Here is an 18771-nt window from a genome sequence, read left to right on the forward strand (position 1 = left end):
TACCGACATGTTGGTGCATACAGCATCGTTAATGACCTCTGAAGTTGTTGATTTGTGTCTGTTGTAGGAGAAAGGTTGGTGATTGGCATCAATGAAGAATAAGGTGTGAATACCCATTGACATAATCAACTTAATACTAAACAAAATTACTTGAGAGTAATTAGGCTTCTTATGTACATTTTTCAAAGGTATGAGCAGATCTGGCAGACTGTCTCGTATTGCCAAGTTGGTCTTGGTACTTCCTCATTCAAATGCTGACGCAGAACGAGTTTTCTCTGCGGTTGGACTGAACAAAACCAAAATAGTTTGGCTCTTGAGGGAACTCTATCATCCATCATGACAGTGACGATGGCGAGCCTTGAGCCACAGTGTTTTAAGTGGGAGCCCCCTGCCTCCATCATCAAGGCATCAAAATCTGCAACAAACACCTACAACATGAGACATGTCCCCAGCTAAATGATGGAGAGCTGGTTGAAATGAAATATTGACAAATAAATGTATTCTGTCAAATTTTTTGTTACAAGTTTCATTTCTAATTTCTGGTCAATTAAGACTTGCATTAGGAGGCCACGGTGCAGGGAGAACAGCTGGCATGGTGGTGAGGACATCAATCTTAAGGTATGAGTCAACGTTAAAACAGGCCAAATCGATGTTAAAAAAAAAAAAGGCCAATTTTTTTTTGCCTCTGGCCAAACGCATCATAGCTCTAGAGTCTCACTCTTGTCATTTTCTGAAACTTGGCAGCCCTGATAGGTTGTGTTTCAATTAGCCTAATAGCATAATCGTCTAAGTCACATTTGAACGTCTTCCGAAAACAAGATGAAGTAAAAACATTTTTCAGGAAACACATCAGTATTTTTATTTATTTTGTAACAGTACGTCAAAAAGGTGACAAAGGCAGTTATGCTATTAGGCTAACGAAGGCCTGGCCTGTCATAATAGGCCTATTGATACTAAATTTCCATTAGTGGAATTCGTTCTGTAACCAATGGAACATGATACATTTGCATGCAGAAGTTGATAGTGTTGTTCTGGCAGGCATTTCTATTCCTCTAAAATTTATTTTTAATTTTTTTTTTTTTACAAATATGGTCTTTAAGATGGCTATCCTGTCTGTTTACTGTTAAGATCAATAAAGGTTTCAGATAAATTATTCAGTGGTCTCTGTTATTAGTTAAATAAAGGCCTAAAAATCTATCTCCCCAAAACAAACAAAAATATTACAGCAACATCATTTTTGCTTGATTTATAAAGGTAAAATATATGTTTAACCAACAAGAATATTTGTGTTTGGGGAATGTGGGAATATATGCCATTGAAGGAATAATTCTAAATTCATTCAACAAGAATATCTACAAAAAAATGCATTTGGTGAAGATAGAAATACATGGATGTCTCACGCTATTATCCTAAAAAGGTGAACAAGAAGATCCAAGTGAGTAGAACTCTTGGCAAAACTTAAAAATCTTAGTCAACAAGTCATCAACAGCAGGCACAAGTTCAGAAAACTTAAGAATCTCTTGCACCATGTGGCCTGGAACCGTTTTCTAAACTTCTTCTTTTTTACAGGGTATGTCTTCATGCAGTGTAACGAAATGTAAAAAGCTGTAGAAAGTTATAAGGCATTTTCTATTTTTACTTTTTATGGCAAACAGAGATAAGCCAGTTCTCCCCCCTCCCTATGTTCATGAGAAACGCTCTGTTCCTGACGAGCTGCTGCTTCAGGTAAGACTGGGTGTGCTGTCGTTTGATGTAGATGGTGTAGTAACAAAAGTTTACACACAGTTAAGGTTTTTCAGTTTTCAGTTGTCCTTGAAAAGCATGTGAAATAACTGTAACAGTGATGACTAATGAACTACCAGAGCAGTCACGTTCCACAAGGGCTCAACTTTCAAGTTCCCCATTTTTTTCAGCTTTATCTTGCGCAATCAGTTCAGTTTGGTCGTTTTACGATGCTTTGATTTGTTCTGCATGTTGAGAACATATCGCTAACAGCCTGTGAACTGATGTGATTCATATTTTTTTACTTTAACCATCAATAAGTCAATATCCTGCTCACAGTATGTAGTTTAGTTATACATAACAATTAGCATGAGAACAAGAAACAGAGACAGAAGTAAATATATCCATAGGAAGGATTAATAAGGTGTAATAATGTGCATTAACTTGAATAACTTTATTTTAGTTATCTGTGGCAGACAGTTGAGTTTTAAAACAGCTGGATTGTGTTTTTTGAATCTCTGAAAGTTTTACACAACTGTCTTTTCTTTTTAAAGCCGTATGTATTAGTTCATGGTAAAGTTAGCTTTAAACATCCAAGTTATCTATTTTATTCTGGATTTTTTTGTTAAACTATGAAGTCTGCAACATTTCTCCAGGGATTTAGATTCAGAGCAGGTTGTAAATTGTGCAGCAAAGGCCTCACCCTAATTGAATAAACCTGCAGTCATGTGCTGCATGTCTGCAGCGAGGACAGTCAACAAACAGTTGAACAGTCAATGAACGAAGAAAAATGGAAGTTGCACCGATTCTTTAAACTTCTGTATTTTTACTTGTGGTTGATTTTAAATTGCACTGCTTTTACTTTTGGTGGACTATTCAGGATTTAAGCTCTAAAAGAAGAAGTCTTGGTTTACTGCTTTGCATACATTCTTCACGTACTTGTTAAAAAATTCCCACCACACACACACAAAAAACTTTCCTGGTTTGCGACACCGTGCTCACATAAGTAGGAGCGTTTCACTGATGATTGTGTACTTTCTCTCACAGAAGTCAAGATGCTCCTGTGCTGTTGTTTGGTTCTCGTGGCTCTCGTCCCCACAACCCTGAGCGTCAACCCTGGGGTAGAGGCCAGGCTGACAGATAAAGGCCTCGAATATGGTGAGCCTTGGACCAAGTGTTTTATTCTTGCAATTTATATTTTTATTTTATTAGGATTAGGATTATATTTTACATTTTGCATATTATTTGCTGCATGCTTGTATAATAATCTTATTTAAATTTTGCATTCATTCATGGTAACAAAGTTTCATTTGATATATGCACTGATGGTGTGTTTGTTCAATGACAATAAAGCAAATCTAAGTCGAAGTGAAGAGCACTGATCTCATCATATTTTCCACCTTTTACCAGGAAGACAAGTGGGCATGGTCATCGTTCAGCAGAAGCTCAAATCCATCAAAATCGCAGACATATCCGGGGAACAGAGGCTGGGAAAGTTTGGCAAGGTCAAGTACACTTTGTCAGGGTAAGGCAGGTTCCTCAACGCGCCTCAAAGTTTAGGGATATTGGGCTTTTACAAACAATCATTGTTATTTATTTTTAGTACCCAAATACTGAACGTGGGACTGCCACAGTCTGCAGTGAACCTGGTGCCGGGGACCGGAGTCAGACTGTCTATTAGCAACGCTTTCATCAGCATGCATGGAAACTGGAGAGTCAAGTACAGGCGAGTATTGTGAGTAAGAACAAATCTGTCACAAATGTACTGTTTTGAAGGGAATTCCCTGCTGCGCCTTTGACTTCCCTGTTTCTGTCTCATAACAGCAGGGACAGCGGCTCCTTTGATCTAAGTGTGAACGGACTCACCGTCGCCACAACCATCGGCATCATGAGCGACGAGACGGGCCGACCGGCGGTCAGAAGCCTCAACTGTGGCGCCACTGTAGGCGGCGTCAACATCAAGTTCCACGGTGGAGGCAGGTGAGGAACAACCAGCTCCTCGTGAGTTTGCTTTTCAAGTTTTACTCGTTGTGCTTGACGTACCGCAGAGTTCTTTAACTCCTCAACTTGCTGTTTGTTCCAGCTGGCTGTACAATCTCTTCAGAAAGTTCATTGAGAAGAGTTTGCGCAACACACTGCAGAAACAGGTGATGGCCTTACACGGCTTACTCTTTGCTGAACACACTCACACTCAAGTCTAACTAACTAAATCTTGTACTCAAGAGAGATTGAATTACCCATCAGAGAATGGACATGGGCCTTCAGAGGGTGTTCTGTGGTGTAGAATCCACGTGAATGAATGGCAGGTCCAAATGTTTCCCAGCAGAACATTAGTCACAAGATGTTCAGTGTAATTTATTCCTCCTGGTCATAATGTTATGGAAGATTGGTCTTGAGATGAGGTTTCTTTGTAGTCATATAAAAAGCTTCAAATATACTGTACATAACAACCAGGAGGATGTAATGTATTAAAGGGAGAATGGTTTGGTTCAGCTGCAGCCTGTAGTCTTTATCAAGCTTCTATTGTCAGGCCGGGACTCAAAGCAGAACTCAGGACTCAGTATGCAGAGATGACAAAGGGGCTTTAATTGGAATGCTCAGAGATCCCTCACAGAGAGACAGGACAAACAAATGGCCACAAAAATTCCTGGACGTAAATCTAATCAGTGAAACAAAAAACTCTCCAAAAGGAGGAAATTCAAATCGAAGAAACAAATCACCAAAATAAACACAAAACACTCCGAATGGAGGAAAACCTCAGAACTGAGGAAATAACAAAGAAAAGACTAAACAAACCAAAACTAACTCTCCGCGAGGATTCACAGGCTTACTTGAAATTACTTGGGTTGAAAACATGAAGCAAAGCACAAGAACAGGTTGACGACGACAACACTCTAGCACGAGACAAGGAGTACACAGACTACTTAAACACATGGAGGGAAATAGGGGACAGGTGGACACAATCAGGAATCAGGGAAGACAATCAGACTGGTGACACATGAGGAAGGGCAAGTGACCTGAAACAAGAGGAGAGTTACTTTTCAAAATAAAACAGGAAATGACAGGACAAAACAACCCCAAGACAAGACGACCTCACCACGGTGTGACAGAACCCCCCCCTCTTAGGACCGTCTACCAGACGGTCCAGGCTGTTCAGGATGGTCGCGGTTGAAGTCAGCAATAAGGGTACGGTCCACAATGAACCGTGATGGGATCCACTGTCTCTCCTCTGGACCGTACCCCTCCCAATCCACCAGGTACTGTCTGCCCCGGCCCCTGTTGCGTACAGCCAGCAGGCGTTTAACCTTGTAGACCGGACCCCCGTCTATCATCTCAGGAGGAGGAGGGGGCGGGAGGGGGGGAACCAAGGGACTCTCCTTGGCCGGCTTGACCTGACTGACATGGAAGGTGGGGTGAACACGGAGGGAGCGAGGTAGGCGGAGCCGGACAGCCGCAGGACCGATGACCTTGGTAATGGGGAAGGGACCCACAAAACGCGGTGCCAGTTTCTTGGAGGGGACCCTGAGGTGAAGATTCTTGGTAGAAAGCCAAACCCTTTGACCTGGCTGGTATGCAGGTGCGGGTCGCCTCTTGCGGTCCGCCGCTTTCTTGGTCCGGTCCCCTTGGCGGATAAGCACTTGCCGTGCAGCGGCCCAGATGCGTCGGCAGCGGCGGATCATGGCGTGGGCGGATGGGACCGTGACTTCAGGCTCCTGGGCAGCGAACACAGGAGGTTCATAACCATAAACACACTTGAAGGGCGAAAACCCTGTGGCAGACGTAGGCAGGGAGTTGTGGGCGTACTCGACCCAGACCAGGTGTTTGCTCCATGTCGAGGAGTTCTGGGACACTAGACAACGGAGGCCGGTTTCCAACTGCTGGTTAAGGCGTTCGGTCTGGCCATTAGCCTCCGGGTGGTAGCCCGAGGTCAGACTGGCCTTAGCGCCGATGAGCCGGCAAAATTCCCTCCAGAACCGTGACACGAACTGGGGCCCCCGGTCTGAGACGATGTCCTTGGGAAATCCGTGAATCTTGAAAACATGGTCAATCATTATTTCAGCTGTTTCCTTGGCTGAAGGCAGTTTAGGCAGGGCAATAAATCTGACCATTTTAGAGAATCTATCCACCACAGTGAGGACTGTGGTGTTACCTTGAGAGACCGGGAGCCCCGTGACGAAATCCATCGATATATTGGCCCATGGTCTGGAGGGGATAGGCAGTGGTTGCAGAAGTCCCATACGTGATCCGGAGGACACCTTGTTCCTCGCACAGACCGAACAAGCCTTGACGTACTCCCGGACCTCCGATTCCATGGATGGCCACCAGAACCTCCGAGAGATGGCGAACACCGTCCGCCGAACTCCCGGATGACAGGAAAGCAGCGAGGAATGGGCCCAATGAATCACCTGTGGGCGCAAATCGACAGGGACAAAAAATCGATTCTCGGGGCACCCACTAGGTGGCGGAGCCTCACCATTAGCTTGCTTAACCTCATTTTCTATCTGCCAAGTCACCGCTCCAACCACACAGGTCAGTGGAAGGATAGGCTCTGGTTCTTTGGCTACAGGCTCAGGGTCGTATAGACGTGACAGGGCATCAGGCTTGACGTTTCGGGACCCCGGCCTGTAAGAAAGAGAAAAAGAAAAGCGGTTAAAGAACAGCGCCCACCTGGCCTGGCGAGAATTGAGTCTCTTTGCCCTGCGTACAGTGGGGGAAATAAGTATTTGATCCCCTGCTGAATTTGTAAGTTTGCCCACTTCCATAGAAATGATCAGACTCTGGTTTTTATGGTTGTTTACTGGTTATGGGTATAGACAGAATATCAATCGAAAATGCATAAAAAACACACAATCTAAAAGTTATAAATTGTTATGTATTTTATTAAGGGAAATAAGTATTTGATCCCCAACAATTCACTTAGAATTCAGGCTCCTACAGATTGGCTGGTGCGCATGTGGCACACAGCTGTGCTCAGTCAACTAATTACCAATACTCCTGATCTTAACTCGTCATGTATATAAAGCACACCTGCTCTAAGAATCAGTTTCTTACATTCCAACTTCTACAGCACCATGGGCAAGACCAAAGAGCTGTCAAAAGATGTCAGGGACAAGATTGTAGACCTGCACAAGGCTGGTATAGGTTACAAAACCATCAGCAAAAGGCTTGGTGAGAAGGTGACAACTATTGGTGCCATTATTCGCAAGTGGAAGACCCATAAAAGGACCATCAACTGTCCTCGGTCTGGAGCTGCCCGCAAAATCTTGCCTCATGGAGTGAGGATGATGATAAGAAAGGTGAGGGAGCAGCCTAAAACAACACGGCAGGAGCTTGTTAATGATCTGGAAGCAGTTGGGACCTCCGTCACCAAGAAAACAGTTGGCAACACACTGCGCCGTTATGGATTGAACTCTTGCAGTGCCCGCAAGGTCCCCCTGCTCAAGAAGGCACATGTACAGGCCCGCCTTAAGTGTGCCAGTGAACATCTAAATGACTCAGAGAAGGCTTGGGAGAAAGTGCTGTGGTCTGACGAAACCAAAGTTGAGCTATTTGGCATTAACTTGACCCGCCGTGTTTGGAGGATGAAAAAACGTGAGTATGACCCAAAGAACACCATACCCACGGTTAAGCATGGAGGTGGAAACATCATGTTTTGGGGCTGTTTTTCAGCAAAGGGTACAGGGCAACTTCACCGCATTATGGGGCCAATGAATGCAGCCATGTACTGTAACATCTTGGACAAAAACCTTCTTTCCTCAGCAAGAACACTGTAGATGCCTCGTGGGTGGGTTTTCCAACATGACAATGACCCAAAACATACTGCCAGGACAATAAAGGAGTGGCTCAAGAAGAAGCATATTAAGGTCATGGAGTGGCCTAGTCAGTCTCCAGACCTTAACCCGATCGAAAACCTGTGGAGGGAGCTGAAGCTCCGAGTTTCCAAGAGGCAGCCAAGAAACTTGAAGGATTTAAAGACTGTCTGTAAAGATGAATGGGCCAAAATCCCTCCTGCGCTGTGTGCAAACCTGGTGACCAACTACAAGAAACGTCTCATCGCTGTGCTTGCCAACAAAGGTTTCTCTACAAAGTACTGACTTGTGTTGTGCTTGGGGATCAAATACTTATTTCCCTTAATAAAATACATAACAATTTATAACTTTTAGATTGTGTGTTTTTTATGCATTTTCGACTGATATTCTGTCTATACCCATAACCAGTAAACAACCATAAAAACCAGAGTCTGATCATTTCTATGGAAGTGGGCAAACTTACAAATTCAGCAGGGGATCAAATACTTATTTCCCCCACTGTATATATTCCAGGTTCTTGTGGTCAGTCCAAACGATGAACGGGTGCTCAGCTCCCTCCAACCAGTGTCTCCACTCCTCCAACGCCACCTTAACCGCCAACAGCTCCCGATTGCCGACATCGTAATTCCGCTCCGCTCTGGACAGTCGTCGCGACAGGAAGGCGCAGGGATGCATCTTCCCATCCTGCTCTGACCGCTGAGAAAGGACGGCCCCTATACCCTCGTTGGAAGCATCCACCTCTACAACGAATTGCGGCTGAGTGTCCGGCATGATGAGGATGGGCGCCGTGGTGAAGCGGGACTTCAGCTTCTGGAAGGCGGCTCCTGCCTCTGGTGACCAGGAGAAATGAACCTTCGAAGAGGTGAGTGCGTGCAGAGGAGCCGCTATTGCGCTGAAGCCTCTGATGAACCGCCTGTAAAAGTTAGCAAAACCAAGGAATTGCTGAACTTTTTTGCGGCTATCAGGAGTGGGCCAATTGACCACAGCGCTAACTTTAGCCGGATCCATCTGCACCCTTCCAGGGGCTACGATGAAGCCCAGGAAGGAGACGGTATCGGCGTGAAACTCGCTCTTTTCAGCTTTGACGTAAAGTTTATGGTTTAATAGTCTCTGTAATACAGCTGCTACATGTTTTTTATGGGTGTCCAGGTCAGGTGAGTAGATGAGAATGTCGTCAAGGTAAACATACACAAAATGGTCAAGGAAGTCCCTTAGCACGTCATTAATCATGGCCTGGAACACAGCAGGAGCATTAGTGAGCCCGAATGGCATAACCAGATATTCATAATGACCGCTAGGGGTGTTGAACCCCGTCTTCCATTCGTCCCCCTCCCTGATCCTGACCAGATGGTATGCATTTCGAAGGTCTAATTTTGTAAATATTTTGGCCTGTTGTAGTTGATCAAACACAGATGACATGAGGGGCAAGGGGTAGCGGTTCTTGATAGTAATGTCATTGAGGGGGCTGTAGTCAATACATGGTCTTAAGGTCCCATCTTTCTTTTTTTACAAAGAAAAAACCGGCTCCAGCAGGTGACGAAGATGGACGAATGAGTCCCGCCTTCAGAGATGACTCTATGTAGTCTTTCATGGCCTGCCGCTTGGGCCCTGACACAGAGTACAGCCGCCCCTTGGGAATGGTGGACCCGGGGATGAGGTCGATGGCGCAGTCATATGGTCGATGAGGTGGAAGTGACGTGGCCTTGATTTTATTAAAAACCTCCTTGAGGTGGTGGTAACAGGTGGGTATCGAAGTCAGATCGGGGTACTTGGCGTCTGTAACAGGGTGAGCGGAAACAGAATTTATGACAGTGGTAACCTTCTCCTGAATCTTGTCCTGCAGACACTCTTTCTCACAAAGCCCCCCCATCCCAAGATCTTGCCCGTAGGCCAGTCTATATGGGGGTTGTGGCGCGTGAGCCATGGATGTCCCAATACCAGGGTGCGTGTCGGTGATTTAAACAAATAAAAGTTCATTAATTCGCTGTGATTATCTATGGTAATGGCTATGGGTTCTGTGACGTGGGCTATAGTGAACAGAGCGTTACCATTTAAGGCCCTTGCCAGGATGGGTCGTGAGATAGACTCAGTTTTCACTCCCAGTTTCTTGGCTAATCCCCAGTCCATTAAACTCTCATCAGCCCCAGAGTCAATTAAAACGTTCATCTCCATGACGGTAGTGTTGTGTTTTAGCTTTATGGCGGTCAAACTGCGTGAAGGAGAACCTGAGGTTGAGAACTTGCTTACTCCCCGAGCTGCCTTGACTGGGCAGACGACCACACGATGTCCAGATTCTCCGCAGTAGAAGCAACGCCCCTCCTTGAGACGACGTTGTCGTTCCGCCTGGGTGAGCTGGGTCTGACCCAACTGCATGGGTTCAGCCTCTCCTACCGTGGATAAGGAAGGAGGACGTTCGGGAGTCGGTCCCCGGGCTTCATGCCCATCCCGAACCAGCGGTTGTCGGTACCTCTCCAACGATGGTTGGCCCTTCTGATGCCGATGGAGTTCTTGGATCCGGTTACCTGTCCGGATGACTAGGGCGATGAGGGAATCCAGGTCCGCAGGCAGGTCCAAGGGCACCAGTAGCTTCCGTATGGGAATAGACAGTCCATCCAAGAAATCATCATAGAGGGCTATGGAGTTCCATCCGCTCTCCGTTGCCAGGGTGCGGAAGCGGATGGCGTAGTCGCTTACCGAGTCGTTTCCCTGCTTCAACCCGCTCAATTCCCTAGCTTTCTCTCTGTCCGTTGACACCGGATCAAAAGTCTTCTGAAGAGCTGTTTGAAACTGTGGAAGCGAGTGGCACAGTGGAGAGTCACACTCCCATTCTGCTGTGGCCCATGCTCTCGCTCTTCCGGTCAGATGAGACATCATGAAGGCGATCTTCGACCGATCTGTGGTAAATGCAAGGGGGGAATGTTCAAAGTGAATGGCACAGTCTATGAAAAAAGCCTTACAAGATCCTGGCCAGTCTCTGCTGAGTCCATACTGGCCAGAGTGTACTGTCAGGCCGGGACTCAAAGCAGAACTCAGGACTTAGTATGCAGAGATGACAAAGGGGCTTTAATTGGAATGCTCAGAGATCCCTCACAGAGGGACAAACAAATGGCCACAAAAATTCCTGGACGTAAATCTAATCAGTGAAACAAAAAACTCTCCAAAAGGAGGAAATTCAAATCGAAGAAACAAATCACCAAAATAAACACAAAACACTCCGAATGGAGGAAAACCTCAGAACTGAGGAAATAACAAAGAAAAGACTAAACAAACCAAAACTATCTCTCCGAGAGGATTCACAGGCTTACTTGAAATTACTTGGGTTGAAAACATGAAGCAAAGCACGAGAACAGGTTGACGACGACAACACTCTGGCACGAGACAAGGGGTACACAGACTACTTAAACACATGGAGGGAAATAGGGGACAGGTGGACACAATCAGGAATCAGGGAAGACAATCAGACTGGTGACACATGAGGAAGGGCAAGTGACCTGAAACAAGAGGAGAGCTACTTTTCAAAATAAAACAGGAAATGACAGGACAAAACAACCCCAAGACAAGACGCCCTCACCACGGTGTGACATCTATTAAAGTTCTCTCTGGATCCGGGAAATACTGTATTTGTTCCATTTACTATTGCAGATCTGCCGTCTGGTGGGCGAAGCAGTGGCCGACTTAAACCCTCGGCTGAAAACTCTCAATGGTAAAAGTCTGTTAGTAATATTTATAATGTTTCACTGAACATATGAGTGACCCTCTACTTTCCTGCAGTCTTAGCCAAGGTGGACAAGTATGCAGAGATCGAGTACTCTATGGTGTCGCCGCCAGTCGTTTCAAAGTCTTCTATAGATCTGGGCTTAAAGGTGAAGGATTGTACACATTTTAATTAATAAAGTCTTCGATGATGAGTTTGACTTTACATAAAACTGTCGTAATTCTGCATATTCGTGGTTTTTAGGGTGAATTTTACAACATCGGGAGGCATCAGGAGCCTCCGTTCTCCCCTGCACCCTTTTCCCTGCCGCTGCAGACCAGCAACATGTTGTACATCGGCCTGTCTGCCTTCACCGCCAACTCAGCAGCATTTGTCTACAACACAGCCGGAGCCCTCAGCATGTACATCACAGACGACATGGTATACTCCATCCTATCGGTTCCTGTTGTCATCTACTTGCGTGGCATCCCACTGACCTAAAAAATCTGCTTTCTCCCAACAGATCCCGCAAAGCTCTCCCTTCCGACTCAACACCAGGACATTCCGAGCCGTCATCCCACAGGTGACGACATATTTCACTGGTTTCGTGAAGAGCATAAACTTCCATTTTTGGAAATTTATCAAATGCAAATCTGTGTTTTTTGTTTTTTATTTAGATTGCCAAGAGATTCCCAGGTCTGATGATAAAGCTGCTGGTGAAGACAGTGAAGACTCCCGTCATCACTTTTACACCCGACAATGTGACAGTCCAGACCACCACCACAGTGACGGCCTACGCTATCCAACCCAACGCTACGCTGTCCCCTCTTTTTGTCCTAAACTTGGTATGTTACACCACGCATAGAATGGAAAAAATAAAATAAAAACCAATGTGTTATTTGTAAAAAACAAAAAAACACTTGACATGCATTTGCACCAACCGTCTACACAGGACAGCAGTGTCAGCGGCAAGATGACTGTCAGTGGAATGCAGCTGGCTGGACATGTAACACTCAACAAGTGAGTTCATTTCAAAACTATTTCAGCTTTGTAAAGATGAATACTGCATTCTCATGTTTCTCATGTTTTCGTACTTTTCACAGGATAAATCTGAGCCTGGTTACCAGTTATGTAGGAGACTTTCAGGTGAGAGCTACGTTCTAATACCAGTCACAGCCGTTAGCTCAACACAGCTCAGCCTAACAACCGTAATGTCAACCTACCTACAGGTCAAACCCCTCAGTAACATCTTCCAACTGGTCGTCAAAGCCGTAGTGATACCCATAGCGAATGGTGAGTTTCTAAATGTTCACTTTTGTTCTCTAGACTGCACCTTGTGAGGCAGGCATAACATTATGACCACCTGCCTAGTATTGTGCAGGTCTCCCTAAAATAGCAACTCATCAGAGGATGGACATGGACCTTGTGAGGGTGTCCTGTGGTGTCTGGAAACAGGATGTAGTTAGTGTGGGAGGGTTGAGGGGAGGAGGCCTCTATGGATCGTCCCTCAGATACTTGATCAGTTTGGGATCTAGTGAATTTGGAGGCCAGGTCAACACCTTGTGCTGTACTTTATCGTTTGTTACAGCAGCAGCTCCTACTCAAAGTGTACCAGTGTTCAGAACAAATGTTCAGAAGCAACGTAGGCAATAAGAATAAGTTAGTAGGCAATTATAGTAAGAACACACACATTGATGTAAACAGTATAAGAAATAAGTAACATCCACACCAACGAACGCCAGGTCCAAAAATTTCCCAGCAGAACACTGAATTGCCTCAAGATGGTCGATGTTATTCACTTCCCCTGTCAGTGGTTTTAATGTTATGGCTGATTAGTGTAAGGTATGAAAATGTGAAAATGTCTACACTAACTGATAGCTAGCTTTCTGACTCTGATTATAAGATGCTTCGTCCAACCACCCGCGAGTTTTTCCATTTTTTAGAAACCCCTCGACCTTTTGTCCAGGCAGGACATCCCAGATGGTTCAGGGTAACAAACCACCTGCTGCACCACGTTAATCTATTTTTGGACTTTATATAAAATATCTGGGAGCTTTAATGTCCTCACAGCTAATGTCCAGGAACAAGTGCACTGTTGTCCACATTTTGTTACAGCAGAGCAAAGGGCCTGAGGAAGATTAAATAAAATAATCTGCTGATGCATCAAAAGAGCGACAGTTCACTCTAAGGAAATGTGCAACAAAGCACATTGGTCTTCAGTAATCTACCGTCTCTTGGACTGTTTATTGAAAAGTAGCACGTTTTTTATTTTGTTTGTTTGTTTGTTTGTTTTTTGAAATGCCAAATGTGGGACAATCCTGTGGAAAATAGTGGTACAGTTCATAGATATGCACATGCATGCTAAATGTCTCTGCCAGGGTTATATAAGTATATATAGTACTGTACGTATACTAATATGTAAGAAGCCTCCAGTCTGAAATGGAGTTAATTCTCACGCCTCTATATTCTTTTGAAGGGTTCATATTTTAGATGCTTACGACAGGTTTTTAAAAGCCGAATGTGGGAATGAGGCAAATGTTACAATATTTCCAAGGTTCATGTCGTGTGTTAAACTGGTAACACTCAAGTACATTCAGACTTGGATTAGGGACAGATTTGAGTAAATATACTATATTACTAACACTTTGTATTTTCCTGTATGGACCAAATATGCCACAAATTACTCTGGTCACCTAATTCTTATTCATAATTCTTTTTTGTTACCGCTTTCATGACCCGGGCCAACTCGCCTTTGGTGTGCTTTCACATCGGCAAAAAATCCCGGGTCGGACCTTCCGCTGTGAGAGTTGCGTGCCTGTTTTTTCCTCCCTCATATGTCATCGTGTACCTTGCAGATAACATTGCAGTTTGTTGATGACTTGAAGAATGGGCCGGTCAAACCCCCGCTCTTTCAAAAGGCTGATATTAGAATAAATCACTATGTCCTGCACAGAGGCCAATATCTGCCGCCAAATCTCCTCTTTTCCTCCGATGCTGCCGCCAAATCTCCTCTTTTCCTCGAATGCAGAGCGCTGCCATGATCATTAGAGTGTGGGATATCGCTGTACAAGCTGTATATAAAGCACAGTCGCCATTCGCCTATGCGCTTCCATTAACAATCGTGTAACAACACATTTGATTTGTTTGATTGAAATGAAATAATGAACAAAAATCTCTGTCCTTCAGCAATCAGTCTTTATGAGGGTGTACTGCGCTGTCTGGAAACAGGATGTAGTTAGTGGGGGAGGTTTGAGGGGAGGGGGCCTCTATGGATCATCCCTCAGATACTCGATCAGTTTGGGATCTAGTGAATTTGGAGGCCAGGTCAACACCTTTACTTAAAGCCTTACGGCTGATTGGTGTAAGATATGAAAATGTGAAAATGTCTACACTAACTGTTAGCTAGCTTTCCAACTCTGATTATAAGATGCTTCGTCCTACCACCCGCCTTTTGTCCAGGCAGGACATCCCAGATGGTTCAAGGTAACAAACCACCTGCTGCACCACGTTAATCTATTTTTGGACTTTTTATAAAATATCTGGGAGCTTTAATGTCCTCACAGCTAATGTCCAGGAACAAGTGCACTGTTGTCCACATTTTCCTACAGCAGGGCAAAAGGCCTGAGGAAGATTAAATAAAATAATCTGCTGATGCATCAAAAGACAGTTCATTCTCTGAGGAAAAGTGCAACAAAGCACATTGGTCTTCAGTAATCTACCGTCTCTTTGACTGTTTATTGAAAAGTAGCACGTTTTTTTGTTTGTTTTTTGTTTTAATGCCAGATGTGGGACAATCCTGTGGAAAATAGTGGTACAGTTCATAGAGCATATGCTAAATGTCTCTGCCAGGGTTATATAAGTATATATAGTACTGTACGTATAGTAATATGTAAGAAGCCTCCAGTCTGGGCTGAAACAGAGTTAATTCTCACGCCTCTATATTCTTTTGAAGGGTTCATATTTTAGATGCTTACGACAGGTTTTTAAAAGCCGAATGTGGGAATGAGGCAAATGTTACAATATTTCCAAGGTTCATGACGTGTGTTAAACTGGTAACACTCAAGTACATTCAGACTTGGATTAGGGACAGATTTTGGTGTGAAATATGGTGCGACTCAGTGAGCTAAGCTAAGGAATATATTACAGATTCTCTAAATCTAAACAATTAAAAGTAAAAGAAAAAATTAGCAGTTTGTGACGAGTGTCAATGTGATTTAATATCTCCTCACATCCAGACTATACTTTTATGTCTTTGTTGTAATTGTATTGTATTACTTTTATGAAAAGCATATTAAGATCTATGCAGTGCAAGACCTCATATGATTCAACACAAAACTATTACTGTTATCACTATGCTATATGCTACATTGGGGTTTTGAGACTAGAAAAAAACTTAAATTTGTGTATTTTTTTGCTTCACAGTTGAACTTGCTAAGGGATACCCACTTCCTACCATTGGGAAGATGAAGCTTGTGAACCCCCAGCTGAAGGTCTTGAAGGTCAGAGACTTAATTAAGCCGTAATGATACTTCTTGGCTATTAAGACTTGATAAACAGAAGTCTTAATAAACTCCTAAATAACTCCTATTTTTTTCCTCCAGGACTACATGCTGATCGGGACAGATGTTCAGTTCACAAATTGAACGGCATTCCTGAAAACTCCCAGGATTCGTCTCTGCACTGGGACAGAAGCTGCAGCGACTAAATGAATATTACTTACATCTGCAGTATGCCTTTAGTTTTTTTTGTTTTTCTTTAAAATAAATTGTGCATTTCTATAAACACATAGATTTTCTTTGTGTGTCTGTGTTTGTGATGGAGTGTGTTATTTCTTGTGACCTTTGCTTTCTGTACTCCAGGCTCAAAGCTGAAAAAAATGGTGCTTGTAAATTAAATTTTGATCTAGAAAAATCGTGTCCTTTTTTCTGTCACCATGAATGTGGGGTATGCAACTGCTTCGAAGAGGTGGGACTTTGAACCAATACTAGACAAAATGCACATACACAGAAAAAACTACCACACAAGATCATTTGTTCACAAAACTTATAAATATCTTTCCCTCTTTTCTATGTATTTTTTTCTTCTTTTTTTTTACATATTTATTAACAAAATTCCAAATAAACCTTGCTTCTTCTTTATTATTATTATTATTAGTTATTTTTTTTGCTGAAATATTTTGTCTACTAATATGAGCTTTTGTCTTCATATATAATCTGTGTAAATAAATACTACTAAAACTAAAAGTCAGCTGGCAAATGAAACGACTATATTTGTAATACTTGGATGCAGGATGATTGACCTTGTCTAACATGTATACAAAAACAATGGAAATGCTGTAAAACACATTAATATCTCACAGTGTTGACATTAGATCCAACACAGGATTGATCTTATCCTGGTTCTTAGCCTGGTCTGGAGCAGGATGGCTGCAGAAGATAAATCACCATGGTTACTTGTCCAGGATAAACTTATCCTACTTTTGTGGTTTTGTGCAATACCCCTCAGGTAAAGTAACACAACATTTTTTAAATGCTCATCGTAGCTCGCCGTGATCGTATAGTGGTTAGTACTCTGCGTTGTGGCCGCAGCAACCCCGGTTCGAATCCGGGTCACGGCATTGCGATACAATGTCACGGCAGATGAGCTCTTTTTGGGGACCTGTGGAGTAGTTATGTGCGTCTGGATCCAGAGATATCCATACTTCCCATCTAGACGTGTGTTTTTTTTTAGAATCGATCTTCAGGTCACTGTATGAAGTGACTGTTTAAGGAGTGAATAAATGTGAAAATCTGGTTTTGGCCACTAGATGTCACTAGAGTTCAGTCTTAAAATAAAATGGCACTTTGAATTGAAATTATTATTATTATTGTTGTTATTACTATTATTGGGGAGCTGAGTAGATCAGTAGCTTTGGTTTTGAAAGTGAAAAGTGTTCCCTTTCTTGCTACATACAGGATTCAAGCTACACAGCATGCCCCAGAATACAAGAGAACAAAATGAATAGAATGCCCTTTATAGTCATTATACATTGCATAACGACATTGGAGAGCTTCTCCTTCTGTTGCTAAACTTATTAGTTTTGTAACCAGCATGCCCGTTGAAGACCAATGTCAAATGCCACTGCAACTTGCTGCAACTTGGGTATAAAAATCATTACAATCGCATGCGAAGTCAAAGAAACACAGCAACCAGAAAAGGACAGGAACATAAAATGATGATATTAAGGTTCAGTCTGCAGTCATTGGTGTTTTCCTCTTTGTGCTTTCTACATTTGTTTGTGATGCTGCTCCTGAAATAAAACGCTTAAGAATCGTTGTGTTTCGAAACAAGGTCACGTGTATGTGTGAATTGAGATCCCGTTTTTTTTTCTTCCATTTATCGTGCAGCCCTAGTTAAAGTTAATAAAGTTAATGTCCTTCACCTTTAATATGTATTCATTTGCAAGGTACCAAGAGGTGCATATGTCAGAGCTGCCAAGTGTCGTGCTTTGAGTGTGACAGTCACGCAATTTGACCCATTGTCACACCACAAGCCACACTTTACATTTTCCCATTCATTACTCAATATTTATTTTTTTCATGATTAACTTTTGCCGTAGTTCGAGTAATTTGATTGACTGACCGAGATAACCAATCCCAGACCAATCCATCAGTCCTTTGTGCCTAAATCTAACCAACCATACAAGGCACCACGCAATATAAACCAATCAGAAGCAGCGTAAGGCAGGTCTTGGCGTCTTTAATCTTTCACACACAACAGCTCCGACATTTAAAACCCACTCGACTTTCTCCTGCTTGCTAGAGGAAGGGCGCTAGGTACCAATTTTGTTCACTGTTGATTCACTGCTTCTCCTTGAGTTTCCTAGTCAATATGTACTATTTCAAGGCTGCTATAAGTCTATCACTGTCCTGTATTTGTGGCAGAGCTGTTATTTGCCTCTTCTGTTGCCCCGTTCACACTTGAAAAAAGAGACCAACATTAGTCTCAATGTGTGTGTGTGTCAGAGTTGTAGATCTTGTGCAGTGTTGGTTCAATTTATACGCCCCTAAAGGAACCCACAGAGTGACTATGCTGTTTGCATTTCTGTCTAATAAACTATTCAATCAATCACAGATAGATGAAGATACTTAAAGGGGTACTTTCAAGTTAGCTATTGTGGTTTTTGATGGTGACTAAAGTGACTCAACAAAGTCTTATTCCCGTCTCATACCGACATGTTGGTGCATACAGCATTGTGAATGACCTCTGAAGTTGTTGATTTGTGTCTGTTGTAGGAGAAAGGTTGGTGACTGGCATCAATGAAGAATAAGGTGTGAATACCCATTGACATAATCAACTTAATACTAAACAAAATTACTTGAGAGTAATTAGGCTTCTTATGTACATTTTTCAAAGGTATGAGCAGATCTGGCAGACTGTCTCGTATTGCCAAGTTGGTCTTGGTACTTCCTCATTCAAATGCTGATGCAGAACGAGTTTTCTCTGCGGTTGGACTGAACAAAACCAAAACACGAAATAGTTTGGCTCTTGAGGGAACTCTATCAT

At 43.3% G+C, this 18771-nt stretch overlaps 1 protein-coding gene and 1 non-coding gene across 2 annotated transcripts; both read left to right on the forward strand.

The window, feature by feature from the left end:
- The first annotated feature begins 1652 nt into the window (after window positions 1–1652).
- On the forward strand, window positions 1653–16137 carry LOC125006067 (bactericidal permeability-increasing protein-like). The gene is made up of 16 exons (XM_047581778.1): window positions 1653–1725; window positions 2770–2880; window positions 3133–3247; window positions 3326–3457; window positions 3547–3702; window positions 3806–3869; window positions 11175–11235; window positions 11304–11395; window positions 11491–11667; window positions 11750–11809; window positions 11904–12071; window positions 12179–12246; window positions 12330–12372; window positions 12456–12519; window positions 15649–15725; window positions 15828–16137. Exons 2-16 carry the CDS (start codon window positions 2778–2780, stop codon window positions 15867–15869), a joined length of 1422 nt encoding a protein of 473 aa, XP_047437734.1. The 5' UTR covers window positions 1653–1725; window positions 2770–2777; the 3' UTR covers window positions 15870–16137.
- Window positions 16138–16771: 634 nt separating this feature from the next.
- Window positions 16772–16843, forward strand: trnah-gug. Its single transcript has one exon. It is a non-coding gene; the product is annotated as a tRNA-His (tRNA).
- The last annotated feature ends 1928 nt before the right edge of the window (window positions 16844–18771 follow it).

Source organism: Mugil cephalus, chromosome 4 (assembly GCF_022458985.1).
Source record: "Mugil cephalus isolate CIBA_MC_2020 chromosome 4, CIBA_Mcephalus_1.1, whole genome shotgun sequence".
NCBI lineage: Eukaryota > Metazoa > Chordata > Actinopteri > Mugiliformes > Mugilidae > Mugil > Mugil cephalus.

Coding starts and splice junctions, on each gene's coding strand:
- LOC125006067 (XM_047581778.1), top strand. CDS start 2,778: ATGCTCCTGTGCTGTTGTTTGGTTCTCGTGGCTCTCGTCCCCACAACC. Junction 3,870..11,174: donor GCAACACACTGCAGAAACAG/GTGATGGCCTTA, acceptor TTACTATTGCAG/ATCTGCCGTCTGGTGGGCGA. Junction 15,726..15,827: donor CCCAGCTGAAGGTCTTGAAG/GTCAGAGACTTA, acceptor TTTTTCCTCCAG/GACTACATGCTGATCGGGAC.